General features: G+C 49.2%; 7 protein-coding genes across 7 annotated transcripts; 3 read left to right on the top strand and 4 right to left on the bottom strand.

Annotated features, from left to right (window-relative positions):
- Positions 1-823: 823 nt before the first annotated feature.
- EPUS_00564 (uncharacterized protein) lies at positions 824-2,206 on the bottom strand (the record flags this gene model as incomplete). Its single annotated transcript, XM_007804593.1, has 3 exons — positions 824-1,851; positions 1,938-2,076; positions 2,144-2,206. The coding sequence occupies 3 exons, from the start codon at positions 2,204-2,206 to the stop codon at positions 824-826; spliced, it is 1,230 nt and encodes a 409-aa protein (XP_007802784.1).
- A 573-nt stretch (positions 2,207-2,779) lies between these two features.
- Positions 2,780-5,734, bottom strand: EPUS_00563 (26S proteasome regulatory subunit rpn-1; the record flags this gene model as incomplete). The annotated part of the gene is made up of 5 exons (XM_007804592.1): positions 2,780-2,809; positions 2,870-5,173; positions 5,223-5,387; positions 5,450-5,514; positions 5,584-5,734. The coding sequence occupies 5 exons, from the start codon at positions 5,732-5,734 to the stop codon at positions 2,780-2,782; spliced, it is 2,715 nt and encodes a 904-aa protein (XP_007802783.1).
- Positions 5,735-6,440: 706 nt separating this feature from the next.
- Positions 6,441-7,014, top strand: EPUS_00562 (uncharacterized protein; the record flags this gene model as incomplete). The annotated part of the gene is made up of 2 exons (XM_007804591.1): positions 6,441-6,709; positions 6,774-7,014. The coding sequence occupies 2 exons, from the start codon at positions 6,441-6,443 to the stop codon at positions 7,012-7,014; spliced, it is 510 nt and encodes a 169-aa protein (XP_007802782.1).
- A 258-nt stretch (positions 7,015-7,272) lies between these two features.
- On the bottom strand, positions 7,273-10,097 carry EPUS_00561 (Lon protease; the record flags this gene model as incomplete). The annotated part of the gene is made up of 2 exons (XM_007804590.1): positions 7,273-7,360; positions 7,411-10,097. 2 exons carry the CDS (start codon positions 10,095-10,097, stop codon positions 7,273-7,275), a joined length of 2,775 nt encoding a protein of 924 aa, XP_007802781.1.
- Positions 10,098-10,501: 404 nt separating this feature from the next.
- EPUS_00560 (uncharacterized protein) lies at positions 10,502-11,571 on the top strand (the record flags this gene model as incomplete). The annotated part of the gene is made up of 2 exons (XM_007804589.1): positions 10,502-10,769; positions 10,817-11,571. 2 exons carry the CDS (start codon positions 10,502-10,504, stop codon positions 11,569-11,571), a joined length of 1,023 nt encoding a protein of 340 aa, XP_007802780.1.
- A 241-nt stretch (positions 11,572-11,812) lies between these two features.
- On the bottom strand, positions 11,813-12,963 carry EPUS_00559 (uncharacterized protein; the record flags this gene model as incomplete). The annotated part of the gene is made up of 3 exons (XM_007804588.1): positions 11,813-12,379; positions 12,428-12,704; positions 12,752-12,963. The coding sequence occupies 3 exons, from the start codon at positions 12,961-12,963 to the stop codon at positions 11,813-11,815; spliced, it is 1,056 nt and encodes a 351-aa protein (XP_007802779.1).
- A 924-nt stretch (positions 12,964-13,887) lies between these two features.
- EPUS_00558 (uncharacterized protein) lies at positions 13,888-18,799 on the top strand (the record flags this gene model as incomplete). Its single annotated transcript, XM_007804587.1, has 5 exons — positions 13,888-14,406; positions 14,522-14,784; positions 14,832-14,942; positions 14,987-17,117; positions 17,171-18,799. The coding sequence occupies 5 exons, from the start codon at positions 13,888-13,890 to the stop codon at positions 18,797-18,799; spliced, it is 4,653 nt and encodes a 1,550-aa protein (XP_007802778.1).
- Between the last annotated feature and the right edge of the window lie 1,083 nt (positions 18,800-19,882).

The raw sequence follows: 19,882 nt of genomic DNA, 5'->3' as shown, positions 1-19,882 counted from the left end.
TCTGAGAAGTCTCATAAATTTTGGCGCCAAGCTTCGGGCTGACTAGAGCAACTGTATAACATACAAAGTAGCTGTTCATCTCATTCCCAGCGGCCCGAACTCGTGATGAGCAGGTAAACAGATCATTGCACGTTCTTGCTGATTGAGCTAGAGATCAGGCACAGTGGGTAGGCAGGTAGACAGGCACACTGCCCCCCCTACTGAACAATGGCTGAGTACACTACCTCGCTGCCCAAGACGCCTGAACTCGGTCCGGGAAAGGTACCTTGTAGGACAGCTCCTCTCTGCTGTCGCGTGTATCTCCTGGTGTGAGCATCCTTCCCTTGTGGCCTTGGCCTTCCTGCGGACCTTCCAAGAAATCGATGTCTCCCGCCCACGTCGCCGTGTCCCTAGACCCCTTTCTGTACTGGACTATCTGTGACAGGCTGTTGGATAGGCAGCCTACTGACAGTCCATGCTCAAAGCGCGAGCGTGAACGGAAGCTAATTTAGAGAGAAGATGATGGGAATTGGAGTAGTGAGCACGTGTACTCCACTCTATGAAGGCTTTCGTCCACTCTCATAGCGAGGGGTTAAGCCAGTCGGCCCTGCGTATGAGGATTTTGATCACGGCTGGAAAATTGAAGTGCGGTCCAACCCGCCCTGCACGCTTTGCTCGCCGGCTTTCACGGGCATGGTATAGAGGAGAAGGTCGCCAGCCATCTCGCAGGCCAGCGTCTCCAGATGTGATTGATTGTTGCATGTTCCCGGCCGATTGAACCCTACATGACCAATTTTGCATTGCCACACAGTTTCGCTGCGTTCAGGCTCCGATTCTTGTTGACTCACGAGTGGGTTTTGTCCAATGCATCCTCGTCCTCATCCTCATCCTCAAGCTCTTCCGGACCCGATCCTACAGACCCACCACCACCACCACCTTCCTCTTCTTCATTCGTAACATCCTGGTGATCCCCATCAACGCCCACATCCTGCATATAAGCCTCTAACTCTCTCGCCATCTTTCTCGAGAAACCCGACGCTTCAACCTCGACATCCAGACGCTTGACATCCCCTCCCCGGAGTTGAGCCTTCGCTTCGGCGAAATGCGGACCGGGCTCGTCGCTCCGGAAATGGAAGCGGCGTTCAAAGAAGCGCTTGATACAGGAGACGTCGCGGTCGAAGTAGAAGTCGGCGTTCGGATGGTCGATCGATACCATTTGTGGGAAGTCGATGAGAATGGGCACCAACTTTATCGGCGGATTCTGCTGCTGCTGCTGCGGCTGCTGTTGTTCAGCGTCAGTCCGATCTGCAGCTGGCACTTCTCTCTCCTCCTCTTTCTCCTCCTTGATCAAGATATTAAACTCATTGAAATCGCCATGGATCAGCCCCAGCCCAGCCAGCCGCAAGATCATCTCCATCAACTCCGCATACAGCCGCGCCGGATCCGGCACCTCGGAAATCTGTCTCAGGGGGAACGCATCCACCAGGCCCATGACGATCGTATGTCGATTCTGGGCCACCGCTTCCGGCACCGGGAGGCCCTGGCCCGCGAGCGCTTTCATGAACGTGAACTCCTTGACCGCAGCCAGCCGGGACATGTACATCCACGACCCGGAGCTCCGTTTGCGGAGGTAATCGCGATTCGACTTGACGGTGCGGAACGAGATCCGGCCCAGCCGGTGGATCTTGAGCACGAGCTGCTTGCCGGCCGGGTCGGCGACGACGAAGATGTCCGACTCCTTGCCGACGCCGATCTGGTTGCCGACCGAGTAGACGGTCGCGTGCTTCTGGTGCGCGTGTAGGGCTAGGTAGTCGAGCCCGCCGTAGGTGAGCCGGTAGCCGTCATCTTTTTTTTTGGCACGATGGAGGTTAGCTAGCAAACCACTTTAAGTAGGAATTCGTTTATGTAAGCGACCAGCAGAAGAAGAAGAAGAAGAAGAAGAAGATAATACGAGATACATTTTGCGTTCTTCACTTTCGCGATCAAATTCGCCTTTGCAAGAGTCGAGATGCATCGCTGTAGCCCTCCCTTCGAGCCGGATATCGAGCCGATCAAGCTGGTGGGCACCACTTCATGGTTTCTGCTTCCCGTCTCGACCTGACCTGGAGCGTCAGCATACAAATTGTGCATTTACATCCCCACAGAATTTACCCGGGACACATACAGCGGTCAGCACACGCCAGTCGTCGTTGGTCAGATATCGCAGGGCTTTGGTGTCGAGTTTCATATCCCTGAGAATTTCCTGGCCAGAAACCAATCAATGACTGTTCGTACAAAAATTCCCGGAACTTGTAGGCAGAATTTCGAAGCAAAGGTCCCACTACTTGTCTTAGTCAGGTGAGATGGTTTACGTCAGACGCTGCGATAATATTGGACTTGCAAGGTAGGTGTATTTGGATCCGAGAAACCATTGGCCAAAATTACAGGAGTCGAGGCGCAAATAGGATTAGTAAGTGAATACGAATCTAACTATACCCTCCGCAACCGGTTTAAACAATGTTGGACAATACTATGCTTTAGAAGTGGTCAAAGTCTATGGGGTGCGTTGACGCAATGAATGAAACTGGAAGACTACGGGCGAAAGTAACAGCTCTAGATGGTTCACAAGTTTTTGACCGGGGCGAATATACTCTCGGTCTGATGGTCATTACCTCTAATTCTACTGTTTAGCTGCATATTGAGCTGCCCTGGTCCCCTCATGGGCAATTGTTGTTCTCAAGTTGTGCAAGGTAAAGCCCAACAGAGGTGTTTGGCCTTGTATACCACAAGAGGAGGGGCCGGCGAGAATAGTGAAAAAAGGTTACTTCGAGGTATCCTCCCATTCTGGATTCTGTAAAGAAAAGTCAGTCCGCATAAGGTCATATAGGAGGTTTTGGTGGGAAAAGCAAACCTTGCGCAAGATCACCAGTCCTTCAAGAGTGCTACTCAAGCACAAATACTCCTCATCCTCAAGCTCTGCTCGCTCTCCGTATGCTAGTAACACCGGCGTACTTTGGGTCTGCCAGCCAGTGATAGTCTTCGGTCTGCCGGCTTGACCAACAACGTCCACCGCTTGACCGACCCGGACGTTAACAGTCAATGGCTTGAGATTCTCATCAAGTGTGACCAAAAATCGAGGATGCATGGCGGTGACGAGGAAGTACAGGAGATAATGCGATTCGGCAAGGATAAATTGTTTTGCGTCGATCAATGACACAAGAACTGTCAACAGACCAGCAGCAGCTACCCTTGAGAGAACTTGTCGATCGGTGTGGAACGGGTTGACCGACATAGTGCCTTTGCCCATGTGTAGCAGACCTTGTGCTATCCGCACCATAAACAATGAGTTCGGGTCACGGTGATAGTAACTGGCCAATTGTCGTAATAATTGAGCCAGACGGGCGTTATTGGTGCCCGCACCAACCAAGCCCATGGCAAATATCGCGTTGACAGCCACATCATTGTCATTGTCGTGGCTATACCGCGACAGCGTATCATATACTTTCATCTGAGGGTTACTGGGGCTGATCAAGCCCATGGCAAGGGGGACAGCTTTGCGAATATTGGCTTCACCATAATGCATCAGATGGCCAAATTGACGGAGAACCATCTCTTGCCCAACGTCCTCGCCCATCGCAATCAATGACAGACCAAGCACTGCATACGACTGCACAAGCTCCTCCCCTTTCTTCTCATCTTTGTCTTCAATGTGCTCGTTGCAGATGTGGAGCAATTCTTGGAGCTTCAAAACAGTTCCGGTCCCAGCCCAGGCGCAGACAGAGGCCAAAACTGCAGTTGGTTTCGCCATAGGATGGTCGATAGCTTTTAGGATGTCAAGGACCACATCGACTTGCTCCTGTTTCCCAAAGTACAGCAATGCTAAACCGAGGGCCAAGAACCGTGTCCACTTATCCTTCATCTGCTTTTGCCGGTCCTCATCCATAAGTGTGGTTGCAATACCTTCACTGACTTGATGATTCGAAGAACCGACGAAGATCATTCCCAAGGAGACCGCCGCCATGGCAGAGAGCTGCATATCCACCGACGAGTCCTCGACGATGGGCAGCAGAAGGTCAAGAAGTTCCTCTTTGTTCGAACCTGCGTGTGACAATCCCAGACCCATGATGGACGCCATCCTCATCGAAGTACTCTTATGTTGTAGGTTGTCTGCATCCCCAAGCAGTGCCAATGCTGGATCAGCTTCCATACGTACGCCAGAGTTCAAAATGCCGGTAGCAAGTAGGGCGCCGGCACTAATAGGATCTTCCGCGTAGTTGAATTTATCAATCTTATCAAGGCCGCCCTCGACGTCCCACTGTAGAAGCATGCCCATCGAGGCTGTTGTCGACAACATGCCATCGTCCTTTGTTTTCCGAACCCATGTTTCATGGCCTTCCACAAGCATCATCTTATCGTTGCCAAAACCAGCGTTCACGAAAGCATTAACAAATGCACTCGCCAGATTGTGTCGTGCAGACTCTGCTGATGTGCCGCCTGTTCTGTTATTCTCTAGATGAGTTTTGTAAATATCCTCAGGCATCTTCGGATCTAGTATGTTTAGTTCTTTCGCAAGCGATTTGAAATGATTCGGGAGTTGAACGTTGTTCAAGCACTCCGCAAGCTCCTGATCCTCCTCTGTCTCTGTAGACACATCCAGCCATATTTGTTGTCGAGCGACCAGGAAAGCCATCTGCTTCTTCAACGCCGCGTCCGTAGTCGAATCAAAATCTTTCCTAATCAGATCGAGATCATTGAGCCTGATGGCGATGACAACTGCCTGGGCAAGTTTGTTGTACTGAACATATATGTCATGGGCTGTTCTCAGAAATTGGTGGTCTTCAGGATAGGTGAGGAGGTTGACCATGCTGACCATATACAGGCAGACTCTGGAGAAGTTATTCTCGTCGAGAAACTGCGGTATCTTCTCAATCATCTCAAGCTCACTCAGCAGATCCACAGCATCTGCTTCCGCATTGTGACTCAGGAAATAGGGGACAAGCGAAAGTGCCAAATCAACCAGATCTTGTACATCTTTGTCGTCCGTCAGCCTATTTTGATATTCTTCACCCAATTCGAGGGCAAGATGCCGAATGTATTCGTGACCCCATGATCCAAGATCGTCGGATTGTGATAATAACCTGTACTTCAAAGTTTCCAGCTTTTCTTCATCGCCATATGTCATGCCCAAAACAGACAGCATATCCGCCAATGAATCCTGATAGCTTTTAGTATCCCATGCAGATTTGATAGATCATAACGCTCACTTTGTCGGGGCCCGATGGCCATCTCTCGTAGACTGCTGTAAGCTCGTCATAATGAGGTCTGAGGAACTTGAGCGGCTTCGGGACTGCTGTCATGGAAGATGTCGAGGTCTTGATGAAGTTCTTGATGGCATCGAGTGCGGGTTTGTAGAGGTTTGTATCAGGCTCCTGGAAATCGAGGATCAGCAGCTTCTCTTGCACATAACATCATGGGCTCGGCATAAGCTGACCTGTAACCGTTCTACCAGCATCTCGAGCTCTGACTTCAGCTGCGCGTCTTCCTCATTGAGTTCATCTGGTTGCAAGATGTCAGCCTTCGATGACTGGCTAGCTTCAATCTCAAATGCTATAATGATATATTTACCTTCGGGCAAGCCTTCGATGACCTTGCCATTAACAGTTGGCTTGCCATCTTTTTCAGGGGCAGTCCTTCCTTTCCCTTTCTCTCCGTTTATGTCGTCGACCTTCCCCTTTCCCTTTTCCGCGGCGGTCGGCCGCTCCTCATCTTGCGCCATTTCCAAACCCGATGTTGACGGAGAACTGCTTCAGCAACTGTGGCGGATAAACGCGCTGAAGGTCCGAAGCCTCTGACGTGGATGTGATGGAACAAGATAACAGGTGAATAGGAGACGAGGTTAGAGAGTACCGTGATATGTGAGTTTGGAACGAGGTGATGAAGGCAGCTAAAAGCTCACGTATGTAACTTAGGTAGTCCGCACTGCCTCTGCGGCTCAACAGCAAGCATAGAAACCTTAAATATCTTAGCGTGACTGCGGCGTAGATGATGAGCTCCGGTTCATGATGGGCGAAGAGCTTCACGATTACGATCTTGCCTATCATATATAGGTCACCTAACCGCATCAGTCCGTTCAAAGATGCGCCTATGGAACGCTCATAGACGAGTATTCCATAAAAACCCACTATCCTATCGAAAACGCCTCGAACTGCAGAGTCGACCGGATGGCTGGAGACAAATTTTGACAGAGGATGTCGTTAAATTCGTTGACGATCTTAAAGCAAACAAACTCGCAGGAACATCCGAACAGCAGGAACAGATAATCAAACAACTTTTACACAATACTCCACGCTTTTTCAGTCGACCGAAGAACGTTCCCCTCGAACTCCGGAAACAAGTCTTCCTGTACTACCCACTTCCTACTTTCCCCATCCTTCCAGCAGAGCGATTGACCATATACTAGACCAAACTTTGTAGTTACGTTGATGCGTACACCTCATCATCCACCAAAGTATGCTTCCTTTTGGGTCCCGTTGTGGTTCAATAAGCTGGACTTTAAAAACTACTTGAAAAATGTCTACAATGTGGACGTTCTCCACATCCGAAGCTATGTCCAGCAATCGAAAGTTGAAAGAGAACAGCGTCCCGGAAGTCGGACTCCAGGAAGACTGTTCCGTCCTCAGGCACGCAAGAGGATGACAGTGGAGCTTGTGGATCCGTTCATCTATCCCGAGGAAGAGAAAGATCTGTCCCCGTATGTCTACCATGCCTCCTTCCCTCTATACGCCGCAACGATTCACTAACAATAATCTCAATAGATGGGAGTCGGAGACCTTCAAGAAAGAGCTAAAGCAGAATCAGGAGCTGTCCAAGGAAGAGTCACGGGCAATACAGCCTCCGATGGAGCCGGATCTTAAAAGGAGAGAGGGTATTGCCGAGCAGGCGCAGGACTTTCTCCAAGGGAGACAAAGATGGAGACCGTCGTGGCAGTCGATACCAACAGATACCAGAGTCATGCAGGGGACATCTCGATCTCCAGGAATACGAGGAACCATTTGATTTTGGTTTCGCAGTCAAGCATCACATATGGAGTTATATCGATAAGGCCTTGGAAGTGCGTCATGCTGTTGTATTATAGCAGTTGTATGTATACCTATAGGCACAATCAAGTCGGAGGCTTGTTGTTTGAAGGTTACGACCGGATTGCTCTCAAACAAATTGTGTGGTGCTAAGTGATGATACAACCTATGCTTGACGCTATGCAGAAATCAATCATAAATTCCGAAACGACAAACTAGTCCGCCGTCGCTTATGCGTCTAAAGCCGACTCTCAATGCTGGCAAAATGCTGATCACCTGCCCAGTGCGAATCCGGCCATATAAACCGTATAGCCTCCCAGATATGCCTGAGCTGAAGTTAGAAATTGACCTTTCACACTTGAGCATTAAAACTTACTTTACATGGACAATCTCTAAGTCCCGCTTGACCTCGACCGGCACGTCCTTGACATCCTTCCTGTTGTGCTCTGGAAGCAATACCGATTTCACACCCGCCCGGTGAGCCCCAATCAACTTCTCCTTGATTCCACCCACAGGCATTACCCTTCCACGAAGCGAGACCTCACCTGTCATCGCAATCTGTGGGGGTACCGCCTTTCCCGAGAATAGCGAGATCAACGCTACAGTATGAGCTAGGCCTGCCGAAGGACCATCCTTGGGTATAGCGCCCGAAGGGCAATGCACATGTACGCTGCGGCTCTTCATTATATCCTCGTTCGGGTCGTGGGTGAGCCCAAGGTCGTAGGAATGAGCTTTCACCCATGACAGAGCAACCTCAACGGATTCTTTCAGCACGTCACCGAGCTTCCCAGTCAACTGGACGCGGCCGGTTCCTGGCATATCCGCAACCTCAATGAAGAGGATGCTACCCTGGCCTCCTGTGGAGTATGCGACAAGACCAGTGACAATGCCAGGTCGTGAGTCCTTCTCTGCTATCTCCTCGTCAAAGCGCTCAATGCCGAGGATGTCTTCTAACTCATCCACCGAGACGTGAGGCTTGTAATTTTCAAGCTTGCCTGCATCCTTTGCGTCGGCATATTGAACAGCTTTGTATCTACAAATAGAGCCAATCTCGCGCTCGAGGTTCCTGACTCCAGACTCTCGTGTATAGGATGTCGCAATTGTGTCGATAACCTCGTCAGGGAGCTCAACTTGACCGCTATCAAGACCATTGGTCTTGATTTGTTTCGGGATCAGGTGTTGCTTCGCAATATGACGCTTCTCGATTGTGGTGTAACCGGACAAGGTAATCGTTTCCATTCGATCCAAAAGAGGAGGCGGAATCGTCTCCAATGTGTTTGCCGTGGCGATGAATAAAACCTTACTGAGATCGAGCGGAATGTTGACGTAGTGATCCGTAAACGTGTGATTCTGCTCGGGATCTAGGACCTCCAACATTGCAGCAGACGGATCTCCGTGAAAGTTCGAGCCGCCGACTTTGTCGATTTCGTCGAGGAGGAAGACAGGATTTGAGACACCAACCTTCTTTAGCCCATTGACAATTAGACCAGGCATTGCCGCCACATAAGTTCGACGATGACCCCTGATCTCCGCCTCGTCTCGTACGCCGCCTAGAGAGATGCGATGAAACTTTCTGCCAAGTGACATTGCCACCGATTTCGCGAGGCTGGTCTTACCAACACCAGGCGGTCCTTGTAGAAGAAGTATAGGGGACTTGTCCACCGCTTTTCGTTCCTGAAGCATACGAAGCTTGATTTGCAATGCACCAGCCTCATTGTTCCGTGATTGGGCGTCCTCATCTCCGCTTTTCTCAAGATTTTGAAGTTCCCCTGTCAGCCTTGAGATTTGAGCATCGATGTCCGCGTTCATTGCCTGCTTCAGTTTAAGGACAGCGAGATACTCAAGCAGCCTCTTTTTAATCTTCTCCAAGCCATAATGATCGTCATCAAGTTGTTTGCGAGCCCTGGTCAAACTGTCTGCTCCTAGTACGTCGTCTGTAGTTTTCGTCCAAGGTATCTCCACAAGATTCTCTAAGTAAGTTCTGCACACTCCATACTCGGCGTTGGCAGGGTTCATTTTCTTCAAGCGCTTCATTTCCCGATCCGCAACTTTCTGTGCCTCGAGGGAGAGCCCTGCGTTTTCGAGTCGTTGTTTGAGCTCATCGAGTTCGTTAACATCACTGTCCTCACCTTGGTCACCGCCTATTGATCCCGGCATACCGGCGCCACTCAAACCTGCCATGGCACGTTTCATTAGCGCTTCACGTTGCTTTTGGTCGAGCTGGGAGACATCGATGCCCATGTTCGTTGGGACCGAGGTGGACGTGATGGAGGTGATCTTGATGTTGCTCTTGATGCCTGAAACCTGTCTATCCACCAAATCTAGCACCCTCTCCAATCTTTGATTCAAATCCAGACTGGCGAGTACACGCAGCTTCTCCTCAAAGCTGCCGTCTACCATATCTGTCATGAAATCTGCCAGAGAACCAGCTTGAGCGAACTCTTTCTTCGCAATGAAAAACTCGAAACGTCTTGCGACAAGGGGTGACAACGAAGAAGATCCGCGAAAAAGCGCTGTCAGCCGTAGTAACGCGACGAGTTCTCGCGAAAGTTGCTTCAGTTGGTGGAAGTTGGCTCGGAGCTCTGCATCTTGCTCATCAGGAAGATCTTCATCGTAGATGGTCACATCTGCTTGCAAGTAGGGTTTGCGTTGTGAAACTTGATCGATCCGGAATCTCTGTATGCCCTCTACCAGTAACGAAGGTTCTGCGTTGGATCGTCCTTGTACTCCTATCAATCTTGCAACCGTCCCGTATCGAAACAAATCATCCTTCGATGCTTTCTCTGGATCGGGTTCGGTGTTTAGTCGCCTGACCCGATCATCTCGCTTGCTCTCTAGCAGCTGTTGACCATCACAGCTCAGGTACGGTGATTTCAAGGGAACGCAACCCACAGTGATCGGAGTGCCCTTTCTCGACGCTGCAGCCTGCGAGAATGCTGATTGCAGAAGAATCGGGATATCAGGGCGAGTAGCAATGGGAATACGAAGAGTGACCCCAGGAAGGAGTACTGAATCCTTCGGTAGAGGGATGAGGGGGATTGTGGTGGATATCCCGTAGCCCATATCGTTTCGATTCGATGCGTAGAGCAGAGATGAAGAACTACCCTTGATCTAGGCAATAAGTAGACAGCGAGCACACCACTCTGTGAGTGCTGCGTGCAAACTTCTAGAGATTGATGGACATCTTAAGTGGTACGCTTTAGTATGTAATGCATGATGCGCTGCCGAGGTCTGATGCAGTCCCAAATCCATCATACATTTGAAAGTCGGCTGTCGATCTCAGCCTCTAGCTATTTAAGGCTTGGCATTCTACATTACTTGTCGCATTGAAGTTCTGTTCTATCAGACGGTAGTCCGTATCGTGTTCAGGTACCAAACTTACGCAGATATCCAGCGAGCACTACTTCAAACTTACTACATCGCTCGCCAATATTATAGCAGAAGAATCGCAGAGTGTTCCACGTATCATGCCTCCCACGTCACAGAACACCCAAAGTTTTGAAATTGGGACCAGAAAGTCTCAGCTTGCACTTTTGCAAACAGAAATCGTGGTCAAGGCCTTGAAAGAAGCATGGCCAGAATATCAATTTAATGTCCGACCAAGGGATACCGCCGCTGGCGATCTTGACAAAGTGACTCCATTCAAGGACATGCCAGTTAAAAATCTGTGGACGCACGACTTGGAGCAGTCTCTGGTTGAGGAGAAACTGGACCTGCTGGTGCACTCTTTGAAAGGTAAGCCATTTGATTCGGACAGTGGCAGCGTCTACTCATACAAAAAGATGTGCCCACTCAGCTACCGGCAGATTGTGGGCTTGGAGCGATTCTGGACCGTGAGGACCCACGAGATGCACTCGTGCTCAAAACTTGTCGTACGAAATGCGGGCTAGCAGATCTACCAGCTGGTTCGGTGGTTGGAACGTCATCGATACGGAGGGCTGCACAAATCGCTCTCAGACATCCCCATCTGCGCGTACAGGATGTAAGAGGAAATGTGCCAACTCGGCTAAAAAAGCTTGATGAAGATGACGGTCCCTTTGACGCATTGATACTTGCTGCTGCGGGGCTCATAAGACTTGATCTAGGTCACCGCATTTCTGAATTCTTGACCTCGAAAAATGGAGGTATGCTCTACGCTGTGGGCCAAGGTGCAATCGGGATTGAGAGCCGTGCAAAGGACGTCCAGATGTCGCAAATCCTTGAGAAGATTAATAACAACTCGACGAGCTTTGCTTGTCTCGCCGAGCGAAGTTTGTTGAGGACGCTGGAAGGAGGATGCAGTGCTCCTGTAGGCGTGGAGACAGAGTGGATAACAGGGTGTGAGGAGGGCCCAAAACTCGTGATGAGAGCAATCGTCGTCAGTGTAAACGGAAAAGAAAGTGTAGAAATAGAGATGGAGGAGCATATTATGACAGCAGAATCCGCTGACAGCTTTGGTATAAAAGTCGCCAATGCTCTGGTCGCGAAAGGTGCCGATAAGATATTAGACGCCATAAAAGCAAAGAAAAGGACCGAAGTCGTTGATCTCCGAGAATGAGTGGATCGATCGTTCATCAGATCGTTGCTGGGCCTGTTGTAGGCTGCGCAGTCATAGATCCAAAGCCTGGAGCATATGGAGCAGCTGTCGCACTTCAATCCTCGTGAGCCATTGATCGGGTGAAAGGTAGCTGAAACAATCCACATCGTTTATTCTAGCTGCCCACACGTGATGACGATGGAGCAAGATCATAACATCACTGTTGCGAGCAAGGGACGCTGCGAATGAGCATACAAAAGCGTCAACCACGATTTAATGTATTTCCCGATCCCTTTGGATTTGCTTCAGTGTACTCGTCCCACGCTCTAGCCTTCATGGTCTCCTGGTCTGCCAACTCGATGTTGTCCTCATCTGGCTCTACAGGAGGCTTTTGCCTCTCACCACCGTCGTCACCGATTCCACCTCTCCGCTTCTCTTCTTCAAGGTAATCCTCTATGGTCATTGTGGGTAAGTTATGACCTGGCTGAAAGACGCCCTGACGGAGCTGGCTCCGCTTATCGGTGATGGTGAATGGCTGGAGCGGTCTGCCCTCTTTGCTTAATAAAGGACCTCCACGCGCAATTTGAGAGACAGATCCATCAAGCCGTTCAGAGTAACCATCAGAATCGCTCCGACCATTCTCCCGTATATCCAATATGGGGTGCGAGCTTTGGGATTCTGATTGAGCTTGTAACAGAATCAAGCTTTCTTGAACAATCATATCCAGTGATTGAAAACTCTGGTTTGCGAAAAGCTCAAGCTCTGTGAAATACAGTTGCCGCGTTGTATCCTCATCGATAGAACTCTGTGCGGACTTGTCCCTCAACAGCTATTCGCTTGTCAGAACGAGTACATGTCTTTCAGATTATTCAAGTACCTCGAGCTTTGTCTTCAAGCTTTTCTCCTCCTGAAACCTTGCCACTTTGACACGTCTACGTTCGGCTGCGTCAGTTGTCGAAGCTAAATGAAAGTTCTCTCGGTTTTCTTGATACTGATCAAGTAATCGTCTGTTCTGCTTAGACAACAGCTCGTAGGAATCTAGCCTGTTCAAGAAACTTTCCAGCAAGCTCGAAGCTTGTTGTAAGAGCTTCTGCCTGTTTGAGCCATAGGCCTTTAAGAGAAGCTCCGCAAGCAGATAGTCCACGCTCAAGTACCTACAGAAACTTAAACATGAGTCAATAGAAGGTGGATAGATGCTCACTGTATTGCAGAAGTGGCTATGTCTTCATTTGTTTCATTACGGCTGAATATTGCCAGTCGCTCTATCAAATCTCGGCACTCTTCATATGTAGATGCGGCAAGTTGGAAGAGTTCTTGATAGGCGCTGTTCGAATTCTCGACATGCTGAAGTTCTGCTTCCTTAGATCTTGCCGAGAGGAAGAGGGAGCGAAGGCTAGGTCGAGACTCAGCCATAATGAGAGATCGATCTAACACAGAAGAAAGACTATGAAGTCCATAGAGATACGATGGCCTCCAATGAAGATTTGGGTTCCAGAACCTCCATAATCAGAATTGTCTTTACGTTCAGTAGGTCGAGAGATAGAGCTTACTACGTACTAGGGAGGGGGCATAAATACAGTTGAACTGGCGCTAGAATCAGTTTTTTACGATACAGCGCCACACACTTTCATTGGCTACGACGTACTCTGTATTCCGTAAACCTTCGGGCCGTTATCTTACAGCAATCTTGACTGATGGAGATACTGAAAATAGGAATTCTGCTTGTAAAAACATTTGATAGGTGTATAAAATCTTTAGCGATACTTTTCTTAATAAGTTTTGACTTGTGTAGAGCTATGTACAATTTTATATAGATTCCTATTTTATGTGTGAAGAACGGTTTTGGTATGGGATAACCAGCACCAGCCTATCAATATTTATGCCCCACCCATCGCACTAGTCATTCATCCACACCAAGGCAGGTCTTTTCTTCATCCAGGCTTTGCTCAAGAATATTGCATGTTAACCTCTGAATGTCAGCGAATGCGATCTAGGTGCTCTGGTCGCGGAGCTTATACTGCAGTCTCTCCAGCATTCTGCGCCAGGCGCAGCCTGAATTTGGCCGCTGTGACCGAGCCTACTATGGCAATGTAATTGTCGTTCCTTCACCACTGTGGGCCGCAGCAAACACCCTCAGATTCAATGTCAAACTTTCGTCAGGCTCTAACCATAAATTTGTTTCATAACTCACACTCATTGCTACTCAAGCTCATTGTTGTCTTCGCTTCCAAGTCATGACCATATCTGATTTGAACCAGTTTTCTTCGTGAAAGAGAACTTCATGTAACCTCTTTATGATTATTACAGGCTAGCTATGCTTGCCATCGCATTGCAAACATGACTTGTGTTATCAATCCAGAGCTTCTACCACAGCCGGAGGCTGATCTGGCCCCGACACCGTCGATGAGTGACGCTGAGAGCGTGAATGCACCACAGGAGCTCAACACTCTACATCCCCACAAAAGCTCAGTTCATGCCAATTCCACGAGAATTCTATATGATCCGGAGCTGATTGCTGATGACAGCGACACAGACGATGACGAAAACGTCGCGGATGTACCTGGTCCGCTGCTGACTAGTTCTCAAAGGAAACAGGCACAAAATGCCGTGTTCGAAGATTATGTCCGTGGAAAAGATGAGTCTCAATTACAGGAGAGGTTGCAAGGAGAGGAGGACTCCATGCACTCAGTCGACGAGATCAATATACTAGCATGTGCCAACGGTCGGAGAATTATTGACCATGTCAGAGATTACCAAAGTGAACTCTTCGCTCGAGCCAAGGCCGGAAATATCATCGCAGTCCTTGACACAGGCTCTGGAAAGACACTCATAGCTGCTCTTCTGCTTAGAGAGACAGTAAGTAAGGAGATGGACGATCGGGCTGCCGGCAGATCTCCCAGAACCTCTTTCTTCTTGGTAGGGCATATCTAGCAGCTGCACATAATATGGACTGACGTAAAGCGCATCACAGACGCCCAGTGTTGCTCTTACAGAGCAGCAACATCGAGTGCTTTGTGAAAATCTGACGGCAATGCCAGCATTAGTTCATGGCAGAAAATTCGACAGCTGGAGCCAACAAGAATGGAACGGATTGCTTAACACTCATCAAGTCATTGTCTGCACGGCAGCCATCCTAGATCAATGCCTCAATCATGTTTATATCAAGATGGAAGACATTAACCTTATCATATTCGATGAAGCGCATCATGCAAAGAAAGATCATCCATACGCCACGTAAGTTATCATTGAAATGCTTGACGAGGGCTGAAAGGTTGCTATAGGATAATCAGAGATCACTACTTTAAGCCCAGCAGCCCATCTTTGCGACCCAAGATATTCGGCATGACAGCAAGTCCAGTCGATGGAAAGAAGGACGTTCTACAAGCTGCACGGTACGTATTGCCGAAGGAAACTGAAATAACTCTAACAAAAACAGCCTGCTCGAGCGCCTTCTACAAGCAAAAATTGTGACCACAAAAAGTCTATCACTCGATACTTATGCGCCAAAGGCAACAGTGCTGGAGTGGGAGTACGACAGACTGTTGGAACCCTTCGAAACGCCTCTCTTTGGGCAGCTGAAATTTTGCGAGGATGTGTCAGCTTTCGACGTCGAATTCAAACAAGCAAAAGCTATCAGTGCAGCGCTTGGCGCTTGGTCCGCGGACCAGGTATGGAAATATGCTTTTGAGGAGCAACACCTCCATACGATCTTACGGAAATACGAAAGGTTCGAATCTCCTCGTGGCGGAGTGGCGGGTTTAGACAAGGCTACAGGTCTCCGAAAACTGAAGCGAGCTGAGGAGATGATCAGACTTCATCACTTTGCTGAGCCTGCAGCAACTCGTGACTTTTTGAGTTCAAAAGTACTTCTTTTATACCACAAGCTATGTGAGTATTTCGGAGGAAACGAAAACACAAGATGTCTCGTCTTTGTAGATGAAAGAATCACTGCTCGGGTCCTCCATGATCTTTTTCGACGTCTAGATGTCCCAAACCTTCGACCAGATAAGTTTCTAGGGATTGGGGGCAACAAATCCGGGCAAGCAGGTGTTACCGGTCCACAGATTCGAGACCTAAAAGCGAGATTCGAAAGTGGCATTGTCAACTGCCTCTTCTGTACCTCTGTTGCTGAGGAAGGTATTGATAGCCCCGAGTGTAATCTTGTTATCAGGTTTGACCTCTACAAAACCATGATTCAGTACGTGCAGAGCAGGGGTCGAGCTCGCGCTAAGGGTTCAATCTACGGCCAGATGGTAGAAAGAGGGAATGCATCTGACAGGGTGAAAATCGAAGATGCGCATTATCATGAATTACAGCTCCGGCGCTTCTTATCCGACATGGACGAAGATCGCTTCTTGGAGAATGAGCTTCTCAGCGTTCATGGAGCTTTCAGCAAACAGAGACCGAATAAGACGTTCGAAACAGGTGCTGGAACACTGTGCAATTACAGAACAAGTATCCTATACCTCGATCGATATGCAAGTTCTTTGCAGTACGAAAATCCAGGCATGTCTCGAGTGATGTATGAAGCTGAGATCGCGGGAGGCATGTTCAGGTTTAAGACCATCTTGCCCGATGGTTCTCCAATCAAAGGGGTGACCGGAGAAGCGTTCCCAAAAAAGACCAGTGCTAAACAGTCGGCAGCATGGGAGACATGCTATGCACTTCGAGCTAGAGGTCTGCTTGACGACAATCTCAACTCAATTTTCTTGAGGCAGCGTCCCAAGAACGCTAATGCTAGACTTGCCCTGTCAGCGGCTAAGAAAGACGAGTACGAAATGCTCGTCAAGCCCGGGTTCTGGACGTCAAAGTGTGGTCAAGTGCCAGATATGTTGTTTGCAACAGTAATCTACCTTGTCCCATTGGCTAGCTTAAGACGACCGCATGATCCACTGGTCCTGCTTACCAGATCTGCATTGCCTCCTGTCCCCAATTTCCCAGTGTATTTGGATGGCAACATCCAGACAGAGGTTGCATTCTCCCATGAGACGGGTCCCTTTGCTGTCGACGATACGATGTTGTTGTGTTTGAAACAATTCACCCTTCAAGCGTTTCACGACCTGTTCAACAAGGAATATGAGGCTGAAGATGCTCAAATGCCATACTGGCTAGCACCCACGAAATGGCGACCAGGCGATATCGTGCCGCCGGATCTGAAGGAACTTGTCGATCTAGACGGCTCGAATGATCTGAAACCAATCCAATGGTCCCGAGGCTCAGATCCAAATTCTTGGCGCGACCAGTTCTTGATAGACAAATGGAGTGGGAAATATCGTTATTGGTCTAGAGCTGTGCTGCCGGATCTAAACATCAATTCTCAAGTGCCCAATGACGTGCCGGATCGACGGTATAAGGGCGCAAAAACGGAGAAGATCTTGGAATACACCTTGAGCCTTTACGGAAGTTCAAAGGTGAGGTTCTTAGGCGACTGCGACCCATCACAGCCTGTCCTTGGAGCAGAGCTTGTGCAGATCAGGCGAAATTTCTTGGATAAAGCCGAATCGAAGGAGTTTGTAGAGTACACGCGGGAGTACTATATCTGCCCAGAACCTCTAACCATTTCCAAAGTAAGTACCAAGAATCCAACCTTGCCTGATGTTTAATATTGAGACCCCTCTAGCTTCCGCATGGCTTTATTGCTACTGCATTAGTGTTTCCAGCTATCATGAGCCGTTTGGACTCGTATCTCATTGCAACTGAAGCGTGCCAGAAGCTTGATCTCGATGTAGCACCAGAGCTGGCGTTAGAAGCAATGACGAAAGACTCTGACAACACCGAGGAACATCGCGAACAGCAGATACACTTTCAGCGCGGCATGGGAAAGAATTATGAGCGACTCGAATTCTTGGGAGACTCATTCTTGAAGATGACGACCACGATTATGGTGTTCATACGCTATCCCAAGTCTGACGAACTTGGCTTTCACGTTAAGCGGATGGAGATGATCTGCAACTTGAACCTGTTCAACGTAGCAGTGGATCCGAGTCTAGGTCTTACTCAACACGTGCGCACGAAAGGGTTCAACAGGCACTACTGGTACCCTGAAGGCCTCATTCTTCGAAGTGGCAGAGGCGCGCCACAAGCCAATATGAAGCCTGTCAAGCACGAAACTCCGAAGCATGCTCTTGCTCAAAAAACAATTGCAGATGTATCTGAGGCGTTGATAGGTGCTGCTCTGCTTTCATCAAAAGGACCCAACAACTATGAGATGGCCATCCGCGCCGTCACTAAGCTTGTCAATTCTAAAGACCACGACATCCAAAGTTGGTCTGACTACTCTCGCCTATATGAGCCTCCGGCATGGTCGACCAACACTAGTCCAGATGGATTCACACATGGTGTCGACAGCGCGGCCTCGAAAATCCAGAGAAGAATGGGCTACACATTTCGACACCCCCGACTCCTCCGCTCCGCCATGACTCACCCGTCTTACACTGACTCCATAGTGCCCGACTACCAACGTCTAGAGTTCCTTGGCGACTCTATCCTTGACATGGTGTGCATCCGCAGTCTCTACGACCGCTTCCCCGACCGCGACCCGCAGTGGCTTACCGAGCATAAGATGGCGATGGTGTCCAACAAATTCCTCGGCGCCGTCGCTGTTGACCTCGATTTCGACAAGTACCTCTACTACAGCGGCGTGCACATACCGCAACAGATTCATCAATACGCCTTCAAGATCCGCGATAAGCTCGCCGAAGCGAAGCGGAACAATCAGATTGATTTTTGGACTGAGATCGAAGATGCCCCGAAATGTCTCTCCGATACCGTGGAATCGTATATCGGTGCCGTGTTTGTGGATTCCGACTTCGATTACCGCGAGGTGGAGAAATTCTTCGAGAGGCACATCTCTTGGTATTTCTCGGATATGGCCGTGTATGATAGTTTCGCCAATAAACACCCCACCACCGAATTACACAATATCCTCACGAAGCAGTACAGGTGCCAGCAGTACCGGGTTTTGATTTCTAACCCTGCGTCCGAGTCGACCAGCCTCCCAGCGACGAAGGCGGCACCCAAGATCACGGCAGGGGTTGTGATTCATAATGTGGTGCTTAGTGATGCGGTGGGGACTAGTAGTCGGTATGCTAAGGTCAGGGCGAGTAAGAACGCGTTGCAGTTACTTAGGGGGATGTCGAAGGTGGAGTTTAAAGAGAAATTCAGGTGTGGGTGTCGCGATGATTATGTTACCGGAGTAGGAGGAGCAGAGGTGCCAGTTGGTGGTGGGGAAGAGGTGTCTGCACTGTGAAAGAGATTTCCAGAGCGGGGTAAGAAGATGGATGGCTTCGTTCGGAAGGGTTATTGGATCACCAGGATGCTGTTTCGTTTCACTGATCAAGCAAGTGACGCAGAGCTGGAGTTCGCGTTTGAGCCGCCCATCGCCTCAGAGGACTTGTTTCCACACGCCTCGTGAACAGAGAATGCACGAGACGTCCAAGTAGACATACGATCCTGATGGCTTCCTTTCGGTATTTCAACTTATCATCGGCCTTTCTTCTTGTACCCACTTCCGGCTTGGCTTCTCAAATCGCATTTGGTATCCACGCTCTGGTAAATTAACCATCATACAAATGAACCTGCCCTATCCCTATCACGAGCACTACGCTGAACACGCGTTTCGCAGACCAGATCGCAAGAGATGAAATTCTATGAAGAGTGATACCCATCCAAAATTGACACCAGGCACAGACAATGATGTTGTGCCATCTCTTCGCCACTTATTGCACCGTATTACCAGCTATGCAATAATCAGAAAACGTGCGGGGGGAGATGCATGAAATCTGGGTCCCGCTCTCAACTGCTCTCTTCATGAGGTCTTGGCCCAACGAGCGACAGCAACTATCATGAGTTGCCATTGGCTGATCCAAGTCGAAAACCCCGGGCGAATGCACCAAGGTCTGAGCTGCACGTTGCGTCTTACTGTGCAGTATATATAATCCATACAAGAGTAGTCGGTCACAAGCAGCGGGCCTTGGTCGTTTCGTAACAAAGCGACACTCAAAGGACGACTTTACAGCTTCCGATGACTTCCTTCCCAACAGCGTTCGTCAGCTATATCATAAGAGGAAGACTCGACGAGGGGCAGTGGATGGGAGAGAGAGGAATGTATCGTACATTGGAATGTGACTAGGAACACCTTCATATATTCTTCGAGACCTGCTAAGACAAATTTAGGAACATGCATCGGCAGGTGGAATACCTGAGGCAAAAGGTCTCTCTGCAGCTTCAGGTCCAGTTAGGACCTAGGATTGTAGCAAAGGCCGAGAGCCTTGCCTGAGAATCTCGGGATGAGATTCGCCTAGGAGCGCTGAGCTGGAAGAGGTGGCATCTC

This window comes from Endocarpon pusillum (genome assembly GCF_000464535.1).
Source record: "Endocarpon pusillum Z07020 unplaced genomic scaffold scaffold344, whole genome shotgun sequence".
In the NCBI taxonomy this organism is placed as follows: domain Eukaryota; kingdom Fungi; phylum Ascomycota; class Eurotiomycetes; order Verrucariales; family Verrucariaceae; genus Endocarpon; species Endocarpon pusillum.
This window is presented reverse-complemented; position numbering and strand designations above follow the sequence as displayed.